The sequence below is a fragment of the Myxocyprinus asiaticus genome, chromosome 32, assembly GCF_019703515.2.
Source record: "Myxocyprinus asiaticus isolate MX2 ecotype Aquarium Trade chromosome 32, UBuf_Myxa_2, whole genome shotgun sequence".
In the NCBI taxonomy this organism is placed as follows: Eukaryota; Metazoa; Chordata; class Actinopteri; order Cypriniformes; family Catostomidae; genus Myxocyprinus; species Myxocyprinus asiaticus.
The window spans coordinates 17,471,575-17,494,188 of NC_059375.1; the positions used below are offsets into that span (position 1 = coordinate 17,471,575).

Here is a 22,614-nt window from a genome sequence, read left to right on the forward strand (position 1 = left end):
GTTAAATTTAAATTAGAAAATCTCCCATTGACTGGAACTGATTGAAAGTTCAGCATTCAAAAGGCAACCATCAGTGATATTTTTGTAATATTTTCATGTTGAATTACTATTTGTTTTTCTTTGGTACATCTATGTGCATACTGAATTGTGATTTTGTAGGCTTGACAAAGCCAGCATACTGTTATTCTACAGACTTGTAGAATGGTTTTTCCAAAATCCCTAAACAAAGACCAAAATTATCAATTGTGACTCCTCTTAGAGCTTTCAAGCTTCATCCACCAAATTTGGCACAGTCCTTTAGTCTGACTTAGTGTGCCATGTCTTTTCTAACTGATTGGAACTATAGTTCTCCAGTAGCAGCCTTCAAAAATGGGAAAAATCCCATAGACTGTCATTGAGGAAATGTTCAACAAGCCAAAGGAATGTTTGTGAATTCAGACTCCAACTGTCATATTTTTAAAAAATGTAAACAAACCCACAATAGGCCTATTAATCTAAAGGTGCTGTAAGCGATTTTAACCGTTCTGGAACTTTCACAAGACAGAGCCGTTAAATTAGACACACCCTCTCTTCTTGACAAACTTTACCTATCTAGTTAGTTTTGTCTTCCTTGCAGATATTTCACATTTTATTGCCAACATTTAATTTCACCATTCTCCATGTCTCCTAGCTGTCAACAATTTGTTCAATGAAAGCTGCCCTTTTAAGGTAAGAATGTTTTTCAGAGTTTCTCTTTTTGTCTACTGTAGGCTGAGGAGATGAAGGTTTTGCGTCTTCAGCTAGAGCTGTCTCAGGCTAAAGCAGACATAGAGCGCAGACTACAGGAGAAAGAAGAGGAATTTGAGGCTGCCAGGTACTCTTGAAATAAAAATTATCTGGTCCTAGTTGTGTTCCTAATGCTTAAAGATGCTGTAAGCAACTTTAAAAAAAAAAAAAAAGCCTTAATGTCTCTCCTGAATATGCTTCTCAAATTTTCTTCTGCCTCTAATCCACAGTTCTTTTTACTTTTCAGTTCTTTAACTGTAATATTTTTCCTTTTTTCCTGCTTTTTAACTAACAAGGGATAACCCTTTTGGTAAGTAACTTTATCTTGCATTTTCTCGTTCCTGCAACATTTCACATTTTCATAATGCATCTTAAATTTGTCAGTTTCCATATATTAACCATTAAATATGGTGGCCCAGAGGTACACAACAACCACATTAGCAAGGCAAATACAAGCTGAAAACACAACGAAACTAAGCCACAACAAAACAAAATTAACTGAAAATAAATATACACTGTATTTTAAGTTATCTGGCAGTCTGACTTAATGCATGTGAGATCATAGTGCTGCTCAGAATAAGCAGAGAGCTGCTCGTGCCACCGCAAGTCACTCACAAGAGAAGTTCTCCAGTCAATGCGTAAGGGGTTTCCATCTTGGAAATCTAAACAGAAGATGCTCCAAATGTATGCTGGAAATGTCCCTTTGAATATAAATTGATTTGATACCTTTGGAAATTTTGATGTTATGTGCAATGAAAGTTCTGGTAGAAACCCAACCAGGTAGTGTATGTGTTGTCCAGAGTATTTTAGGACAAAAAAAGTATTGTTTTTCTGATAATTTTGTTGTGTTGTGGCCTATTTTCATTGTGCTATGGCTTATTTACATTGTGCTGTGGCTTAATTCTGTTGTGTTGTAGCTTATTTTCGTTGTGTTTTTGATGAAATTTTGTTGTATTGTAGCTTATTTCTGTTGTGCTATGGCTTTTCCGTTATGTTGTGGCTTAATTTATTTGTGTTGGGGCTTATTTCTATTGTGATTTCAGCTTTTAATTTGCTTTGCTAATTTGGTTGTGTTGTGCACCCAGAGCAGGAACAGACTTAGCACTCTGCATAGGTAGGCAACTGCCTAGGGCCCCTAGAAGCTAAGGGCCCCCTAAAAATACTAATGCTATATTTTTTTTTTTACTATTAATGCTAAATAACGTATGATGAAATTTTAAATATCGCTGTTATTTTCAGCACTGTCCATGCGAGCAACCCCCCCTCCCCCATCAGATAAGGCTGTAACGGAATTTTACGGTTTACAATGAAATTCTAAAGGTTGTACTTAACTTCACAAGTTCATAAACAGGTGAAAGCCAGCCACATCGCTCAGACAGTGCTCGGACAGTTTTGTGTGATTTCACCATACACTGATACTAGTGCAGTTTGGTCTGAATTTGAGAGGGAAAACAAATTAGTGGAATTATCCTAGTAGGGCAGAGAAAAAGAGAAATCTAAAAAGTTTATCTCAACACTTCTGAAGGTAATATTGTCTTGCAGAATGGATCAGATTGTTGCACAGCCTGCACCGCAGCCCACCACCTCTTCCATGAGCACAGCACTCACTAGTCAAGAATACACATTGTTTTGATGATGATTATGATGTGGGTGTTGTTGACACAAGTGAAAATAGACCTTTTTCTCAGATTGATGATGTTTTCCGCCTTATTTAGCAGTGTAAATCTAGCAAACTTTTTAATATTTTTTTACATTTGTAATTATTTTGTGAAAATGTATAACATTCTGGATTGTGTTATATTATTGAATTAGTAAAAAAAAATAAAAATAATAATTACCAGCTACGACAGGGTTTCTAATACAGTTTTTGAGGGAATGACAGTAAATTTGGCATCTTTCTCTCTCTCTCTCTCTCTCTCTCTCTCTCTCTCTCTCTCTCTCTCTCTCTCTCTCGTCGTAATCCACCCCTCTCTATTTTTTCCTCTTGTGAAAAGTTGTGGAAACGTAATAGTCGTGGAAACGTACTTTTTATTTTTTTCTTTTGCTGTTGGAGCAAATGGGAAAGCAAAAAATTATATTTGCTGTGGTCTGCTATTCACTTCTATAAAAGTTTATCCTGCAATCTTTTACTTCTGCGTTCCAAGACCCAGAAGTGTGAAAAAGGTCTAGTGACCGTGATGTTGAAGCTAATGTTGACCAAACCCTGCTGGAAACACCCAGAGTAAACTTGTAGTCTGATACCTTGTAAACAGTTAATTCAAGTTCAAGTTGATGGAGGAAAAATGCATTAAAGAAAGAGGGAGAGTGGTAGTTTATGGTTGCCAGATTGTGTTTTTCATAGAATGTGTTGTTAAAAATGATTATTCACTCCTTTTTAGAAAGTTGACACAGCCAGGGGGCAAGACACAACTGCAGACACATATCTGTTTGCTGTTTACACAGTCTAGTGCTGTCACAGAGACTGGTGAGATGTCTCAGGACACTTATTTCAGTGATATCTGTCAGGGAGTAGGAATATTTCCTCCATACCATTCCATACAAAATCGTTTACAGCCCCTTTAAGGGAAAGTCAAGTTAATGTGTGCCATTGAAGAGGATTCCTATACTTTGCATAGGGCCCCCAAATCACTAAATCTGCCCCTGCCCCAGGGCCACTATAAACTTATCCAAAATGTCCAACTCATGCAATGCACTGCAATGAAACTTAGCATGTGATACAGTATGCATATTTTTTGTTTCTTTTAGAAAGAGCCACCAGAGGGCACTTGAGTCCCTGCAGGCCAGTCTGGATGTGGAGGTGAAGGCTCGTACTGAAGCAGCCCGTCTGAAGAAGAAGATGGAGAGCGATCTTAACGAGCTGGAAGTGCAGGTGGACCAACTGAACAAGAGCAATGGCGAGCTAATGAAGTCTGTGAAGAAGATGCAGCAACAAATCAAGGTCCACATATTGCCTATTTTTTGTATGATAGTGGAAGTGTAATGCAGGAGAACATTTTTAGTTAAGATGACGACAATCAGATTCCATACATTATTGAAGGGAGGGGAGGTGCCAGCAAATCTCACATTAAAGCTGAAATGTGTAATTTCTGTACCACTAATGTCGCCAACCGGACCTGCAAAAATAATGACTTTTCAAACAGGTTTCACTGGGCAGACAAACAAATCCCACCCCCAACTCATGCCATTGGTTTAGCCAAAGTTGCTATATTTGGTTGGCCTGGATGCTCAAAAAAGCAGGGCAATGTTTTAATAGCGCCACGAAGCCACGGTGATTGAAATTTTCAGGAAATCAACCTACGAGTGTTAATCTGGAATAGGAGAAAGTATTTTTTTTGTCTCGGTAACATAAAAAAAAAATAACATGCTTCATCTTAAGTAACCTTCTTTTGCTCTTTCTCCTGCAGGACCTGCAGGTACAGCTGGAGGAGGAGGCACATGTGCAGGAGGAGCTGAGAGAGGAGCAAACACTTCTTGAGCGCCGCTGCACCCTGCTGGTCACTGAGGGAGAGGAGAGTCGTGCTTCACTGGAGGCAGCAGAGAGAAGTCGCAAGGCCCTGGAGACAGAGCTGCAAGAGACCTCAGAGAAATACAATGAGCTTGATAACCAGGTACAGATACTATTGACCTTCTCCAAGTCTATACGGGCTCGGTGCAAAAATGCTACTTAGAAAAAAATATGCCCTAATAAAGGTAAAAAAATGCCCTTGACAATAAATTACAAAGGGCAAATAGAAAGTTTCTAAAATATATTAAAAAAAATTCTGACACTGTGGAGATCCAACATGGAACCTACTTTCATCTTTTTTTCTTTTTTTTTTTCAACTTAATGTATTATTATCTTAGACTTTATTAACTTAATTTTGTAAAAATTCTGAGTAAAATTATGTTTTAGACATGCTTAAATGGATCTAGCTCTTTGGAAGCTTATTTAACTGAAGAGTGATATTTTTCTGTATCTCTTCTTTGTAGTTACAGTCTGTATCCAGTGGAAAAAGGAAACTAGAAGTAGATCTCCAGCAGCTCACACAGGAGCATGAGGAACTGCAAAGTGAATTGAGAGCAGCCAATGACAAAGCCAAGAAAGCTGCCTGTGAGGTACAGGACACTATGGACCATTTTTTTAGTATGGGAAAGTGCCAGAAATGTAAAGCAATAGTTCACCCAAAAATGAAAATGATCTCATTTACTCACTTTCATGCCATCCCACATGTGAATGACTTTCTTTCTTTCTTCTGCAGAACACAAATAAAGATTTTTAAAAGAATATCTCAGCTCTGTAGGTCCATACAATTAAGTGAATAGTGACTAAAACTTTGAAGCTCCAAAAAGCATGTAAAGGCAGCATAAAAGTAATCCATAAGACTCCAGTGGTTTAATCCATGTCTTCTGAAGCGATCCAATCGATTTTGGGTGAGAACAGTCCAACTCCTTTTTCATTATAAATCTTGAAATCAGCAGACTCCTTGGTGATCATGATTTCAAGCATGATTACACTTCCTAGCGCCATCTAGTGCTCTGCGCATGCGTCAAGCACTAGGAAGTGTAATCGAGCTTGAAATCATGATCGTGCCTCGAGACTGCAATAGCAAGATGTACAGTGAAAAAGGAGTTTTTTTCATTTTGGTCTGTTCTCACCCAAAACCGATCGGATTTCTTCAGAAGACATGGATTAAACCACTGGGGTCATATGGATTATTTTATGCTGACTTTATCTGCTTTTTGGAGCTTCAAAGTTTTGGTCACCATTTACTTGCATTGTATGGACCTACAGAGCTGAGATATTCTTCTAAAAATCTTCGTTTGTGATCAGCAGAATGAAGAATAGGTACTGAAATGTGCTGATTCTGTGTAAGATTGTGTGAAAACCACTGATAAATCACATAAATGTTAAAGATAATAAAAAGTAATAGTAATTTAAAGTTAAGTAATAAAGTTAGTAAAAGATGAAAGTTAAGAGTTTTGACCTGCTTGAGGTGATGAGAACATAGGTTTACTCACTGGTCATTTAAATATTTTTTCTCTGCAGACAGCACGCGTGACAGAGGAGCTGCGAGTGGAGCAGGAGCACACCATGCACCAAGAGCGAGTCAAGAAAGGACTGGAGGCTCAGATAAAGGACATGACCACCAGATTGGATGAAGCTGAGCAGCTGGGCATGAAAGGAGGCAAGAAGATCATTCAGAAGCTGGAGGGCAGGGTAAACAACATCACCCTGGATCCATGATGCCAGATCTTTTGTGTTGAATGATCTGACATCTTTTGCCCTGTCTGGATTTACGTGGTGTATGTAGGTGAAAGAGCTGGAGCTGGACTTGGACACAGAGCAGAAAAGACATGCTGAGACGGTTAAGACCCTGCGGAAGAATGAGCGGCGTCTGAAGGAGCTTCTCTTCCAGTCTGAGGAGGACCAGAAGAACCAGCAGAGGATGCAGGATCTAGTGGAGAGACTCCAGGTTAAGATGAAAGCTTACAAGAGACAAGTGGAGGAGGCGGTAAGACACTGCTTCTAACTCTAAAAAAACAAACGAAACTGTGACCACAAATTCAAAAATGGAGGAGCAAATGTAGGGGAAGGGGAATGGGTATGCCCCATTCCCACCAGAAAATGTGCTATATTATTTCCTCCTTTTTACAGATACTCTTTACAATAATACTATAATTCCTTTGTGTTTTGATTATTTTTTATTTGCATGGTTATAAGCCTGGGGAAGCATGTATTATTGGGCCTATAAAACTACAACTTAAGCTGTGAATATTGGCAAAAACGTAAAACACTACGATGTAGATGAGCTAAAAAGACCAACATAGCTGGTAACCGTATGTTACAGTTTGTTTTGGATGCTGGTGTCACCTCCAAGCTTCTTAAAAGATAGTATGCCAAAAAATGAAAATTATGACTTCATTTACTCACTTATGTTGAACAAAAAAGTAGATGTTGGGCAGAATGTTTAGAACAGCCTCACTCACCATTCAATTTCTTTGTATGGAAAAAAGATGCAATGAAAGTAAATAAAGACTAGGACTAACATACTGCCTGACATCTCCTTTTGTGTGGATGAGTCATTTTTTGGGTGCATTATCCCTTTAACTAGCTTAACCATCAAGATGTCCTTGGTAAACCAGCTTCCCCAGAAAGTTTATGCTGGTTGACCAGCATTTTTGCCATTCATGCTGGTCTAAACTGGTGTTTTCAGCATGATATATGTCTCTTATATATATATATATATATATATATATATATATAAATGCATCCCTTTTGTTTTCCTTTATTCATCATACACAGGAGGAGCAGGCTAATGTGAACCTGGCCAAGTACAGGAAGACTGTTCACGAGCTGGATGACGCAGAGGAGCGTGCTGATATAGCCGAGTCTGCTCTAACCAAAATCAGGACAAAGAACAGGGGCAGCTTTGGCAAAGGCTACTCATCAGTGAGTCTATGTGTAACCCATGATGGGTTAACTATGTACATTTTCCAATTGAACAACCAAATTCCAAATCTCCATTTAAAACAGTACATAATGTTGTATTCATAACCTTACAAACCTATACAACTTAGTTGTGAAATGTTTTGCTTGAAAAGTGCTTCAGGATCTCTCTTTAAATACATGCTACTTGGTTTGATATCTAATGTTATCTAATAGAGTACTATGACATTTATACATTTTTAAGTGTTGCTTAAAGGGATAGTTCACCCGAAAATGAAAATGTTCTCATTATTTACTCACCCTCATGCCATCCCAGATGTGTATGAATTTCTTTCCTCTGCTAAACACAAACAAAGATTTTTAGAAGAAAATCTCAGCTCTGTAGGTCCATACAATGCAAGTGAATGGTGACCAGACATTTTAAAATCCAAAAATCAAGTAAAGGCAGCATAAAAGTAATCTATATGACTCCAGTGGTTTAATATATGTCTTCTAAAGTGATGCAATGGCTTGGGTTGAGAAACAGATCAGTATTTAAATCCTTTTTTTTTTTTTTTTTTTTTTTGTTGTTTACTATAAATCTCCACTTTCACTTTCACTTTCAGAATATAAAAGTGGAGCTTTATAGTAAAAAAGGATTTAAATATTGACCTGTTTCTCACCCACACCTATTAAATCACTTCTGAAGACATATATTAAACCACTGGAGTCATATGGATTACTTTTATGCTGCATGTATGTGATTTTTGGAGCATAAAATGCCTGGTCAGCATTCACTTGCATATTATGGACCTACAGAGCTGAGATATTCTTATAAAAATCTTTGTGTTCTGCAGAAGAAAGAAAGTCAAACACATCTGGGATGGCATGAGGTTGAGTAAATGATGAGAATTTTCATTTTTGGGTGAACTATCCCTTTAAGTGTCCAAATACTTTTTGGGGCCACTGCATCTAATCTATTATGATATACTCTGTAATACATACAGAGTGTTTCTAGACTATTTTGATAGAGAGGTGGTCTCTTTTTAAACGCATGTCCTTCTTAAGGTCATCTGTGTGATTGGTGGAGCTGATATCCATTGTGTTTTTTCTTTGAATTGCAGGGATACAGCACTCCCTATCCAGGGCTCATAAGATCACCCAGTTCTGTAGGGTCAGAGGGCAGAGGTGAGAAGATCATTACAGACGATGAAGAGTCTGTCAGCTCTCTCATTCCAACATATTTGAATTCAATCAAGAAACTAATGATAGATTAGAATCATAAAAGATTTGTCAATCTTCTGGAATTCAAAACGGAGACCCTATTTTAGACCGTTTTCTTGTGAAAAAAAAATTAAAAAAAATAAATCATAAACATATAAATCCTTTTATCTGTATTAGTATCTATGTTCGGTATTACATTTTCTATTGCCAGTGTGACTTTAATATTTGTATTATTCATCAAGAAATGCGTATAACTGTAATGTTGCCATAATATTCTTTATTATACTCTTATGCTAGTTTTATATTGTAAGGATTGAATGTTTCATTGATTTTGTAAGCAAGACCACAAGAGATATAACAGTTATCGAAATGGTGACCAGCTTCAGTTATGCACACAACAACAAATGTAATATTTACAATCTTCTGTCACAAATTCACATACACTTTGAAATTAAATAAACACAGCCTCACCAATATCTAGAAATAACATGTCAAATAATTAGAAATGCATTGATAATGAATATAATGTGTAATTTCCTTGCTCAAATGTAATGTTTGCATTAGTTTTGTATTTATTGAGATACCAACTAATGACAACTACATAAATAGTGCAATCAAATCCGATTCAGTTAAACATTAAATTTAATAGCATTTTTATTGCAGAAAACATAATAAATGGATGTATTTACCAGTTATTCTTCATTAACTTTTTTTTTTACTGAATCAGTACTTAAGATGAACTCTTTGCAAATGACAGTTATAAAAAAAATCTAATAAACAATTAAATCCAGTTAAAAGACCTTGAAGACAATAAAAAAGGTGTTACTTGATTTGATATAAAAATAAGCACTGTGCAGAATAATTTCAATATATTATCTGTACCTCTTTCACTATACACAATTTGCCAGTGTTAAGCAGATGCTTTTGTCCTGTCCTTCAGTAAATCCTTTGGGGAAAACAAAACTGGACTCATATAATAACATAAACAGTTTGAGAATACTGTACATTAAAAAAAAAAAAAAAAAAAAAAAAGAATAAAAAAAATCCCCAAACAATAAAAAAAAAACCTTACAAGGCATTGTGCCATTTTTGTTAATGGACTATGTTACTAAGTGATCATAACCCTTCACATAGTTGGTCAACTGGACCCACTTTTTTTCATTTGATACAATGTACTTATGTACATACGTTGTTGTTGATGTTGCATTGTACTTGTATTTAAAGTACCTGCATTTAATTAGATCTGCATTTACACTGTTAACCTTAACCCCTAACCCTAAACGTAACCCTACCCTTACCCTTAACCCCTAACCCTGCTCCTTAACCTACCCGTACCTCAACCTCAGTAGCAGTGAATGTGAATCATGTGAGAATTTTGCCGAAAAACATGTAGTTACACAATAAGTACATTGTATTTTATGTATTTTAATATTAGTACATAGTAGTTAAAGACACCTAATATTAATATAAAGTGGGACTGGTCAATTACACTGTAGTGTGGAGTCTTTTTGCTTGGAGACAAAGACTATGAGCATCTGTAAAGTTATGAACTATAGACAAAAAATAATACTCAAAACAATACTAGCCAGTCTTCAAAACTGACTGCTTAGATTTTTCATTTAGTCTCTGTAACAATAATAAAAATGAATATGTATATGTTTAAGATATTGCCTTGTCTTTTGTATATCCTATATAAAATTTAGCTGCAAACTTTTACATAAAGTCTACATCAAATTTTACTAACAGACCAAATCAACTGTATTTACTTTGTTTATGCATGTTCCTGGTCTTATTGTGCAAGATCCCTCATACCCTTTCAACCCCTTCCTTCCAACCACTTGACAACATCATGGAATGTAACGCACATTTTTCATGATCCAATCAATTCCTGATGGACACAATCACGTCTTGACTTTAAGGGTGTGAATAGGCCATGTTTAGCTAGAATCTACTGTAAAATCAGCTGTAGTAGTTGAATGCATTTTACAACAGCAGCATTTATATTTTAGTACTTTTTAATACTGACCTTACTGTATGTATGATTTCAAAGCATCTGATCTCCTGAGTGAAATATATTAACACATTCTACTTATTTTCCCTTTACAACGTTTGATGCATTGTCTCACCTCACCTTTTTTGTGCCACTTTCAGACACATTTGTGGAAAAGTTATGGTATCCAACCTTGGTTCACTTGGTTCTTTCTCTGCCCTCTTTTTGGTTGTTACATTTGAGACTTGATTATTCTCTACTTTAGGTTTAAAAAAGAAAAAGAAAAAAACATTTACCCTTACAATGCCTTGTTGTTTAAGGCTGGAGAGGATCTTTGAGAAATCAAAACCTCACACCAGACCTTAGAATGTCACACCAGGACAACCATCAAACAATAGAGGGCACTCTTTCTCTTCATCCAACCTGCTGCATTGAAGCATCACTCCAAAGCAGCCACTCTCTTCCAGTCTATGAATGCATTAGGGAATGAGTCCTCCCAGACCAATGTTCACTGGATGTTGGGAGACCCAGCAGGAGCTACAGTGTCCCAGCACAGTGGGGTGAGTCTGGTCTCCATGGTGTTAGATCTCCATGTCCACTGGTCTCGCTTCCCCTGTCTTTTGTTCCTTCACCCATAGCTCTCGATCCCTCACAGGGTCTACATCCCGAAGCAGTTTGTCCACTGGCTCTATGGTCTGGACATACAAATGCAAGTTGTCTTTACTCATGATCTGCATCAATCTAGTTCAGCCTTCAAAAAACAAGTGTGAATAGGGTTGGTTTAACTCACGCCTTGGTTGAACATGTCAGTCTCGTGTCGTAGTGTTGTGTACTGACACAGGTGCTGTCTGATCATCTCCACTCGCTCCACCTCCAGCCTCTCCAGCTCCTGGAGGTTTCAGGGAAAAAAACATCATTCAGGAATAGGGTTCAGGGCTCAACAGTAAGGCTTTTTTCTCCTGGCGCATTCAAGCCAGTAGTTCAGATTTGTACTGGCCCTGTCAACTTTTTTATTTCCCGCCCACGAAAACGTATGTATTACATTATTAGCAACATTTTATTTGTCAGAACAAAATATAGGTGTATTTATGTTTAATTTAAGTTTTCTTTCCAAAAAAAAAAAAACCTATTTAAAGAAAAAACTATTTATACAAATAATTTATTTGATTTTTGATTTGTGATTACAGTTAAAACATTCTACAGCAATATTGTTATGTTAGGTATAAATTCTACAAATTAACCGATGTATCAACCAAACATCGGTATTGTCCAATAAAAGCAATTATCTGCACTATTGGACATCAATTGTTTTAAAACAGATGATGATCAGGGCCGAATATTTCCTGTCAAAAGGGGTGGAAAAATTTCAACAATTAGCCTACAACTTGTGCTGTTTGTGAAAGAAAATGTCTCTTGTGTGGAATTACTTTGAATTGGGTGACAGCAGAGTTGCAATTTGTAAACTTGAGCTAAGCACTGCTAAACTTTCATGAGGTGGAACTAGCAATAACAATTTTAACACAACTAACTTTATTACTCACCTTATAGCTCAACACAGCAAGGAATAGGATTTTAAGTTTGTTAAAGCTAAAGTGAAGGCTGATTCAGCTAAAAAAGGGACAAGCTTTGTCATTCACTTAATGTAAGTTAAGTACATTCGAAATATTAAAAGGGTTAAAAACATACTGTAAATTTCAGAACTCAAAACCTAATCCCCAATGCAATAAAAGCATTTATTGAAACCAAGCTGCAAAAACGCCTCGTTTTCTTCTTCTGCAACTTTCCTTTGTAATTTGGGGGCTCATTAATTCATGACCGCCTCTACAGTGAAAAACATCAACGCCTACTTTACATCATTGCATCCTTGGCCTCGCCCACTGGGGCTCAGTTTGTAAACAGAGAGAGAGAGAGCAGGACAGTCAGGCCTAGTGTGGCCTAACTATTCCTGAACACCAAAGGGGACCCATCTGGACTATATTGAATTATTTTTGTTTATAAACACGCACTGGACAGACGTCTTTGACAGTTGTCATGTATTTCGCACTGCTTTTAAAAGACGTGGTGTCAAGTTACAACTCTGAAAAGGAGACCCCATTCTGTTTCATGCAGCTGCATCTTGCTCTTTTGAGCACAAACGCGTCCTGGACATGTTCTTGCGCCCATCTGCGCTATTTTTATGATGCGTTTCCTGCAATGTGCGCATCAGTGCAGGATGTATGTGCGCATCTTGTTTCACCTTGCTTTGTGGACTATGTATGTGCATCATGTGGATGTGTCTTCAGCGTATTTAAGCATATGTTTTTTTCAGCTCATATCAGTGTGGATTGCTTGTGAACCAGTCATAATATGATTCAAGCTTTGCAAAGGAACTGTTATTGAAAGATGGGACAGCTAAAAACACTATTGGACCCAATCTCAAAACCATAAGTAAACAGTTTCATTAAGGAATGTTTCAAACGTCATGACTGTTTGATAGTTTATGGCACTGCTGTGCTTGAGTGAATGGTGTTATACATATGGATGCAATATGTTGGGTGTGTGCTATGTGTAAACCCTGAAATTCAGTTTTATAATGTTGTTCTGTACTTGTTTATTCTCTTTGATTGAGTTTCAAATATGGCTGTATTTGAGGGGCAGCACAATGTTAGCCAATCATAACAGTGGGGGTTTACATAGAAGTTTAAAGAAAGCACTGAGGCCAAACCCGAGCTTTTCAGACAGTGGGCCAGCGTAGAATATAATCATATATTACAAAATTATGACTGTTTTGGTGCAAAAAAAATAAAAAATAAAAACTTTACTAACATTATCAGTGGACCCCAGGGAAAATAATAAAATTATATATATGACCACTTTAAGAAATCTTACCAATTTAATGTGAGCCTGACAAGAGGCTATTAAGAATTGGGTTAATGTGAGTTAGTAATGTGCTTTTTTGTTTCAGTGTTTTGTTTATAACTGAGACCTGTTGCTCTGCAACATGGAAGGTATGTAGAGATCAGTGATTTGAAACAAGGTAGCATAAAAACAGAACCACCAAACTATCAGTATAGGCAGACGCAGTTCTAAATAATCGGATATCGGTACACATTTTGTATCGGTGCATCCCTAATAAATGTATACACATTTTTGCTGAAAAATTATGGCATACAATGTAACACTTGATTCTGCAGCCAAATATTTTCAAATTATGACTGCTACACTGTATAACTGATTGATGTCCCCAAAAAACGATTTCTTAAATAAGATAATTTCAGTATTAATATTTAAACTCAGTACTTCATATCCATTTGTTTTTGGCTAGACATTTCCTGCCAGGGTCCAGATCACCCTGATGGGGTTTATTTTGTGATAATGCCCAGCTGACTGTAAATCATACCAATGCTTTCCAAACAAATGGTCATGACATATTATTATGTGAGAAAAGACTGTGGAATTATACGTGAGACATGAAACTAGTCCAGCTATGTAGGAATTCAGCGGCCTTGGAAAACACTAAATTATACAGTTTAGCTTCACTTTACAAAAATATTTGACTGCAGAATGCCTCAACTGACCAATCAATCAGACAGCTGTGTACTAATTTGCAATAATGACTGTCTGACTGTACATTATCCCCCACATATTCTATTGTTTCTGACAACATGTCAGACTCGTTATTACCCAAATGCCTGCAGTTGCTCAATGTATCTCAATGTAAGCGGTGATGCTCTCAGGCTTACCAGACTTGTGGTGACCATCTCCTCAAACCACTTGGACTGGGACATATTATAGAGGTCAACACATCGCATAAGGTCATCCCCTGAGGATACACAAGGTGTACATGTGTTATAGCAGAACGTCATACTCTTACTAAAACAAACATTAACAGAGGACTAGTAGCACATATGGAATTTTTGGAACTTATTGCCAGTAACACTAGATGGCACCAAAAGCTGTATTTTCTTATGGCTTTTAGTTACATAATTTCTTCTTAAGCTATTTCTTAGGCTTTTACAAACATGGCTCAGGCAAGTACTTGACTGTCAGGGGAGTTTGTCATTATTTTTGCTATTTTGTTTAATACTGCTAGAGCAGATATTACACACTCAACTTATAATAACACCAGAGGTTATGTCTCTTAGTTCTCTCTTTCAAAAAAGGCTCCATTTCAGCCCAAAGACCATATGTTCTCACTCAATGCTTGCTTTTAACCTCATCAGACTTTGTGATGTCATCCATCTGGACTGTAATCCTAAATATCATTCACCAATGTCTCTTAGGTTCTCTCTATGCTTATGTTCCCATGCACTAAAACAATCTTTGGCCCTGCATTTTTTCTCTTAGTACATTATCTTATAATATATCTAAAAAGAGAATGGCCACATTTTCCTAAAAGATTACATTTACATTTATTTATTTGCCATATGCTCCTATCCAAAGCGAATTACAGTAAATGTACTGTACCCTATATATGAGTATGTGCATTACCTGGAAATCAAACACATGACTTTAGTGTTGTTAGCATAAAACTTCACATACTTTACCAGTTGTGCTACAGGTACTGTACTTTAAGGTGGAGTAGAAGATGACAAAGATGTGCCATGCCCACTGGTCCCATGACAATGACTTAGATACTGTCCAAAGATGCTATTGAAAAGAACAGTTGAAAGGCTTGAAAATCAAGCCAGGATCTTGATGATGCCACCGACCTGCCTGTGTAGATTTCCTGCGTGCTTTCTTGATGTCCTCCTCGATCTTGCTGCTCAGTTTGATCTCCATCTGCTGAGTTTTTAACTCTAGATCCTTCTGCCGATCTGCGAGAGCTTTACGTGCCTTTGAGTATTCAAGAAGTTAAGATTACCACAATGTCTTATATGCATTATATGCATTATATGCACCTTATATGCTAATATGCATTTTATCAATACTACATCTAAAATTGAACTAGATGAATGTGTTCAGGGACATCTGGAGTATGTAATGATCCAGATGCTCCTGAATAAATTATAGGACTACCTGTCATTCTACGGTGATGTGAATGATTAAAGAACTTCAAAGATATATGTTTGTAATTCATTTATGGTAAAAAAAACAACAACAAAAAAAACATTGTTTCAACAGTAGCACATTGAAATCTAGATGTTTAAAATATTTCACAAAGTGGGTGCTGTTGTTTACATTATGTTTTTAAGGGATATTTCACCCTAAAAATGAAAATCCTGTCATCATTTACACACCCTCTTGTTGTTCCTAACCCGTATGAGTGTTTTTCTTCTTTGGATCACAAAACGACATGTTTTGCAGAATTTGCGTATTCGCATATTCAAACTTGACGCATCACAACAAGTCATAATACAGAAAATTTCACCTTATTTGTTTTTTATAAAAGAAAGACAGTCATATATGGGTTTGAAATGACATAATGGTGAGTAAATGAGAACAGAATTTTCATTTACGAGTGAACTAACCCTTTAAAAGATGTAGATCTGATGATATTTTCTTTGTTCATTAACTTTTTTTTGTTGTTGTTGCTTTGGCAGTGATAGTCCAGATGCTCTACGAGAAGGTCAAGGGTATGAATGGCAAGAACATGAGATCATATGTAGAACATCAATGGGCAGAGACAGAAAATGGTCTACTGCTTCAGAAAACATGGTTGACTTTTAATAATGCATTAATCTTTTTCTAAACTGTGACTTTAGAAATGATTTTTTGAATAATTGACTCATGACCAATTTTCTATTTTTCCATATTGTGTGTCTTGCAATTTGTGCTGAGGGCTGTACCATTACCACAGGGGTGTGGGTTAGGGAACAGACTGCTTATTACTGCATGGACGTTGAGGAGTTTAAAAGGCTATAAGGGGTCGCAACCTAATTATTATTAATATTATTATTATTAATAATAATATTTTTTAATGTATTAAGACCTTTATACGGAGCATATACTTGCAATTTACCAGGTCCATTTCTCCTTGTATGATATTCACTGGAAGAAAACTGCGGCATGGTGGATGGATAAGTGAAGAACTCAGAATTCCGAAAAATATTCCCAAGTATATTCCTTGTAAAGGCATAAATAAATTAGAATAGATACATACCAATACATTGTATCCTCATTTTTTGGAATGATAGCACATCATTGCTAGTATCCTATACTTAGTAAATAAACTTAAAGAAAAAAGTGACACAAGTGGTAGGAGGACTGACACATGTGATCTGTCAGTGCCAGCTTCTGCCAGCCAGCGAGAGATCAAACCCCTATCATCCACTGCATGGAGCAAAGAACGCAAAGCCAAACCTTATGCTTGCGCAACCCACTCAAAGTGCCAAGTTGGCAATCATTGATACTGCCCGTGTGTCAACCCCTCTGCATGGCAAAGGTGGCACGTGTGCCTTCGGCAAGCCTTTTAAACTACTCCTCAACGTACATGCAGTACTTTCCCTAACCCACACCCCCATACTAATGGTACAGCCCACAATGCAAATTGCAAGACAAAAAAAAAGTAAATTATTACTATTTCTAAACTTTTCTAAAGTTTCAATTTAGAAAAAAAATAAATTGAATAAAATGAGAGAAAAGGACAATTATCCATTCTTGAAGTAACCAGAAAAATGAAAAATAAAAGTTTCAAAATGTTTTTCCATTTTTGCATTTGGATTGGTATGGTCTGAAAAATGAACTGTAAAGCTTTACACGGACCCACAAAAAAACAACAATTATATTTTTAAATGTCTGTTTTTTTTAAATCAGAAAAATAGACAATTTGCATGCTCCCATTCTTCACCATTACAACTGGTTAACAGTAGTTTTCTACCTACATTTCTATCTAAATTTTTCTTTTATTAAATTTAAAATAGCATGTTCTTACTGTCGTTAGTATATATGTGTAGTTTATTCTTAAATTCTTTATGCATTTTCAGAGAAAATTATAAATCTATGTGATGACAGTATTCACCTTCTCCACCGCAGCATATCGACTGGCTAGCTGCTTCCTGAGATCTGCCATGTGATGGTCAAACTTTTTCATGTCTTTTTTAAAGTTTTCCCGAAATGTTAGGAGGGGCTTCTCCACCTCACTTTGAAGCTGGTGAGCAGAAAAACAGGAATGATAGTTTGTATCAGATTAAGCATAGGTAAAAAGAGCACATACATGCAGTGATTTCAATAGTTATTGTAGCGTGCTGCAAACCCAACCAGCAACTACATCCAAAAATACAAAAAGAGCTGCTTACATAATGTCTAACATTTTATTGCCTCAGTGGGTCTCAAATACTCCTATGAGTAATGCACACCATAGTTAAACATTGAAAACAGCTGGATGGGGGAAAGGGTCCGTGGAGGGCGTGTAAATCTACCTTACTGTTTTAAAGTACGAGTGCATGAGAACCCACTGCAGCCAGTGTGTGGAACATCTGCTTATGTATCCTTCAGAGAGCAAAATATTACTGTAGACCACATTCCTTTAAAACCAGCTGTGAGTATAGTCCCAGGCCAACTTATTTTACACATACAACATTTATAGTGGGTGAATGAAATTCTACAAGCTTGTTCATGGGCTAGAATTAAAGATTACAACACCTACTGTGTTTGAGAAAACTGTAACATCTGGAAAAGCTAAGAAATGTGTGCTTAGATAGACATTTTAAGAGTAAACATAACATTGTGGACTCTAAACAAAAGGCCAAAGAGCTCTTTCCGGGCTGTAAAAAATTAATTATGCTGTTGGAACCTCTTACCTTGGAGGAGAACTTGAGATGAACTTCTGCTTCATCTGCCAGGCTTTTCTTCAGCTGGGCCCAAGCTTCTCCAAGCGTGCTGAGAGGAGATAAAGAGGGCAAGTGTGTGATATTTGTGCTGTATTTAAAGGTTTATTAAATCAATAAGCCACAAGAAGTAGTGCATTACAGTGATTTTACCATGGGTAAGGGATGTTCTTAGTTCTCAGTTCTTTAAAACTCCTTGTGAACTTTTCCTTCTCCTCTAAAAGGCATTTGAAATATGTTTATGAACGCTTAGATCATCTGTCTATGAAATCTGGGGCCGATGTTGGGCACCTAATCTGAGAGGATCAACCTTGACTACTTCATTCCAGGGACTTTTTGGATGTTTTCTCAAAGGCATTTTAGACAGAGCCAATAGCACCCCTGAGGCAGGAGTAAGGCCTTTCCTTTTGGTTCAAAGCACCGATTCAAAGGAGCACTTTGAATGGAAGACACATGTGGAATTTGACAATTTAATACAGCCCGTTACAGACAGCACACACCTCAGCACCTGCACGGTCTCCTGCATGGTAAGAACCTCTGAGAGGTTCTGAGTCAAAACTACAAGACTCAATATCAGTATTTTTCCTTACTGTTTGGAACAACTTGAGGGTGAGTAAATGATTTTCCTTTTTGGGTAAACTATCCATTAAAAATGTCCCTTTAATTCCTAGTAACAAGTAAACCATTTTGCAATTGAAGGACATTAAAGATCTTATTATTCTGCAATATTTTTCCACGTTAGTATGCACTGTGGATATGCATGCTGTCATGTGTATTTTGTTGATTCATGTCTTTTATTTTGAAATGTTTACTTCCTGTTTCCCTTGTCATGTGATTCATGTTTTCCCTCCATGTTCATGTGTCATGTTGTTATGAGTTCTGTTTGTTGATTGGTTTATGTTCCCCCATGTCCATGTATTTAAGCCTCATGTTTTCCATTGTGTCTTTGTCAAGTATTGAATGTTGATGTAAGGTTGGTTCAAGTCAAGTCTTGCTTATAGTAAAGTCATCTTATGTCAAGTCCATGTTGTGTTCACATTTTATAGTTAGGGTTTTTGTATTACTGCACATTGTAAATAAACACACAAAAAAATTCAAGTATTGCAGACAAATGTTCTTCATTCTCTCTGGTATTTAGGGCCTTGCAGGAATTATTTTCTTGTAAATGACAAGCAGTTGCTGCACTCTATAGGGTTTGCAGAACTATTCCTCCTGTCCGGAATCAAGATACAACTCAGCACAACAGCAAGTGACTTTTTCAGCTGCCGAGCCAGTCTGGTAGAGAAGGCTAATTGTTTCATATACAATGTAGACGATGTCATAGCGAGCCGCCCACCCTCTCCCAAAGACAGCCAGCACAATCCTGCCATTATTCTGTCTCTCAACCCCCGTTGTGTTGTCATTTGTAATGACCATTGTTTTTTGGCAAGCTCCTACGTCTGTGTTCAGAACCTCTTGTTTATTCCTGAATTTACCATTTGTGTGGTTGCCACGTAGAAATCATTGTTGCAGAATTGCAGGCTGTGACCTGTTGGCTATGCATTTTTGGCATCGCATGACGAGCCTCTGGTAACTGATCATATGATATCAATGCAGTATGTTGTATTTTACAATAGGGTATATCATTTCCAAATGGTCATTCACATCATTGGGTATTTTTTTCTGAGCTGTGGTGTAGTGGTAATCATACATGCTCCATGCACAATGAGCTGTGGTGCTCAAATGGGAAACGCAGGTTCGATTCTGGTCTGCAACCAAAATGAGTGGTCACTTTATGTGTGGTGAGAAGGATTGGGTGTAATTTGATTACAAAGTAATTAGTTACTGTAATCGAATGACCTTTAAAGTCAAAAGTAGTGTAACTCATTACATTTAAAATTTTTGTAATCAGATTACAGTTACTAAACTTCAATTAAGTTAATTACTTTTAAGTACAAGATTTACGTTCGTTAAGGACATTACTTGGATTTCACAGTTTTCTAAAATAATATTATTTATGTATAATACATTAAAACAAATAAACTAATGTAAGGAAGATACGTGAGGTGCTAAGTATGACTTGCGTGAAACAATCAAATATAGACATTATTTTGAAACGGAGAAGTTTTTCTGAAAGTCATTTTAAAGTAATAAGTAATGTGATACATTTTTTATGAAGTAATCAGGAAAGTAATCCAATTAAAATATTAGAGAAGTAATTAGTCATTTGTAGTGAAACACTTTTTGAGTAACAGTGTAGTATAGTTGTTATCAAAATGTATCTTTACAGTACCTAAACACATTAATAAATTCTGTACATATTCCAGTAACGTTTGACAACTCGAAAGCTTTTGACAATTTGTTATATAATGCAATGACGTTTAGTCATTTTTTAAGTGTCCAAACACTTTTTGGGGGCACTGTATATTCCCTTACAAACAGCAATGGGATTGTAAGGAAGTTTGTCTTAAGAAAATTGTGATTCTACAAAAATCATTGAATTAAAACTTTTATTCACGTAAATCAAGTAATTAAACCTACATAGAGCTAATTGAAGGAGCCATATTCCTCTAAAGGTCACTACATTACACCAAATGTAAGCTTGAAAAATGTTGAGTTTGTACAGGAGTAAAGAGAGTGTGTTATTCCCTGTTTGCTATTTGTGACACTTTTTCATCCAAACTTTCTCTGAGGACACTTACCCCTCCTCCTGTGCCGCAAGTGGGATCTGAGAGAGCTTTGACAGATTCTTGGCATACTCCTCCTCAATCTTGATTCTGAATTGTAGTGTGAAAAAACATTCACAATCACAACTGGATATATGATACATTTACAAAAAACATAAAGACACTTCAGGGATGAGGTTTAAGCCAGATGTTGAATCTTGACTTTCACACACTAAGGTCATTTCCTTCCCAGACTGTGATCGAAATGTTCTACCTCAGGGAAAATGACACTTGGCGTGACCCCTTAAACACATCACAATTGTAGTTCATTGAGTGCACATTTCTGTGCAAACATGTCTAAGAATTAACCCATTTAAGCCAGTAGGAAAATAATATGGTTAATATTGTTTAGGTGATTATAGATGTTTTAAAAACTAGTGACGATCTTAAGAAGAGCTTTCACAGCTCATTGGATATTGTGTCATTTACAGTGTCAAGAAAAAGACACAATCTGTTTTAACTAAAAACACACAAATTATTGTATTGTTCTTGTACATATTAAATATATAATTCAAACATTCACAATGTAGGTTGGAAAAAGTATGTGAACCCCTAGGCTAATAACGTAAACAAAAGCAAATTAGATTCAGAAGTTGGCAAACCTGGCATCCAATTGATGAAACGAAATTGAAGGTGTGGGTTAGAGCTACTTTGACTTATAAAAATGTTACGTTTGCTATTCACAAAGAGCATCTGCAGATGTGGGCCATGCCTTGCAAAAAAAAAAAGAGATCTCAGAAGACCTATGATCAAGAATTGTTGCTTTTCATAAAGCCGGAAAGGTTTACAAAGTTATCTCGAAGAGCTTAGATATTCATCTGTCCACAGTTAGACAAACTGTCTATAAATGGAGGCGATTTAGTAATGTGGCTACTCTCCCTAGAAGTATCCGTCCAGCCAAGATGACTCAAAGGGCACACAGCAGAATGCTCAATGAGGTAAAAAAAGAACCCTAGAGTGACAGTTAAAGACTTGAAGGAATCATTGGAACTGGTTAACATCTCTGTTCATGAGTCTACTATACAGAAAACATTAAACAGGTATGGTGTCCATGGCATGACACCATGAAGGAAGCCGCTGCTTTCCAACAAAAACATTGCTGCACACCTGAAGTTTGACAAAGAGCACCTTGACACTCCACAATGCTAATGGTAAAATTTTTTGTGGACTGATGAAACTAAGGATGGATTATTTGGGAAGAACACGCAGCACTACATATGACGTAAAACTGTTTTGCTGTTTCGTGGCCTGGACCGCTTGCCATCATCAAGGGAAAAATTAATTCCCAAGTTTATCAAGATAGCCTACAGGATAATGTCAGGGTGGCTGTGCACCAGCTGAAGCTCAGTAGAAGTTGGGTGATACAGCAGGACAATGACCCTAAACATCAAAGTAAATCCACAACAGAATGGCTTCAAAAAAAGAAAATCCATCTTTTGGAGCGTCCCAGTCAGAGCCCAGACCTTAACTTAATATAGATGGTGTGGAATGACCTCAAGAGAGCCATTCACATCAGACATCCTAAGAATATGGCTGACAGAAGCAGTTCTGTAAGGAAGAATGATCCAGAATTCCTTCTAAATGTTGTGCAGGTCTAAACCGCAGCTACCGGAAATGCTTGGTTGAGGTTATTGCTGCCAAAGGAGGATCGATCAGCTATTAAATCCAAGGGTTCACTTACTTTATCCAGAGCTCTGTGAATGTTTAATGGGATGTGTTAAATAAAGCCATGAAAGATAAAAACGATTTTGTGTGTTGTTAGCTTAAGCACATTGT

The 22,614-nt window shown here is 36.8% G+C and overlaps 2 protein-coding genes across 6 annotated transcripts in view; one reads left to right on the forward strand and one right to left on the reverse strand.

The window, feature by feature from the left end:
• The window catches only part of LOC127423266 (myosin-16-like), a 90,636-nt gene extending 81,175 nt beyond the window's left edge, over positions 1 to 9,461 (forward strand). For both annotated transcript variants that reach the window (XM_051667422.1, XM_051667423.1), the window contains exons 17-24: positions 750 to 853; positions 3,511 to 3,703; positions 4,170 to 4,373; positions 4,735 to 4,860; positions 5,792 to 5,962; positions 6,057 to 6,257; positions 7,049 to 7,195; positions 8,296 to 9,461. In XM_051667422.1, coding sequence (XP_051523382.1) covers positions 750 to 853; positions 3,511 to 3,703; positions 4,170 to 4,373; positions 4,735 to 4,860; positions 5,792 to 5,962; positions 6,057 to 6,257; positions 7,049 to 7,195; positions 8,296 to 8,448 — 1,299 coding nt within the window. In that variant the 3' untranslated portion in view covers positions 8,449 to 9,461. The remainder of the gene's footprint in view (positions 1 to 749; positions 854 to 3,510; positions 3,704 to 4,169; positions 4,374 to 4,734; positions 4,861 to 5,791; positions 5,963 to 6,056; positions 6,258 to 7,048; positions 7,196 to 8,295) is intronic.
• Positions 8,656 to 22,614, reverse strand: part of LOC127423267 (growth arrest-specific protein 7-like) — a 54,584-nt gene continuing 40,625 nt past the window's right edge. The window contains exons 8-14 of one of the 4 annotated variants that reach the window (XM_051667424.1): positions 20,815 to 20,889; positions 18,107 to 18,185; positions 17,326 to 17,454; positions 15,077 to 15,200; positions 14,108 to 14,187; positions 11,176 to 11,274; positions 8,656 to 11,080 (exon numbers count right to left, since the gene is read on the reverse strand). In XM_051667424.1, coding sequence (XP_051523384.1) covers positions 10,967 to 11,080; positions 11,176 to 11,274; positions 14,108 to 14,187; positions 15,077 to 15,200; positions 17,326 to 17,454; positions 18,107 to 18,185; positions 20,815 to 20,889 — 700 coding nt within the window. In that variant the 3' untranslated portion in view covers positions 8,656 to 10,966. Of the gene's footprint in view, positions 11,081 to 11,175; positions 11,275 to 14,107; positions 14,188 to 14,906; positions 15,201 to 17,325; positions 17,455 to 18,106; positions 18,186 to 20,814; positions 20,890 to 22,614 lie in introns of those variants that run through there. The other 3 variants (XR_007894291.1, XR_007894293.1, XR_007894292.1) reach the window with 3 other exon arrangements.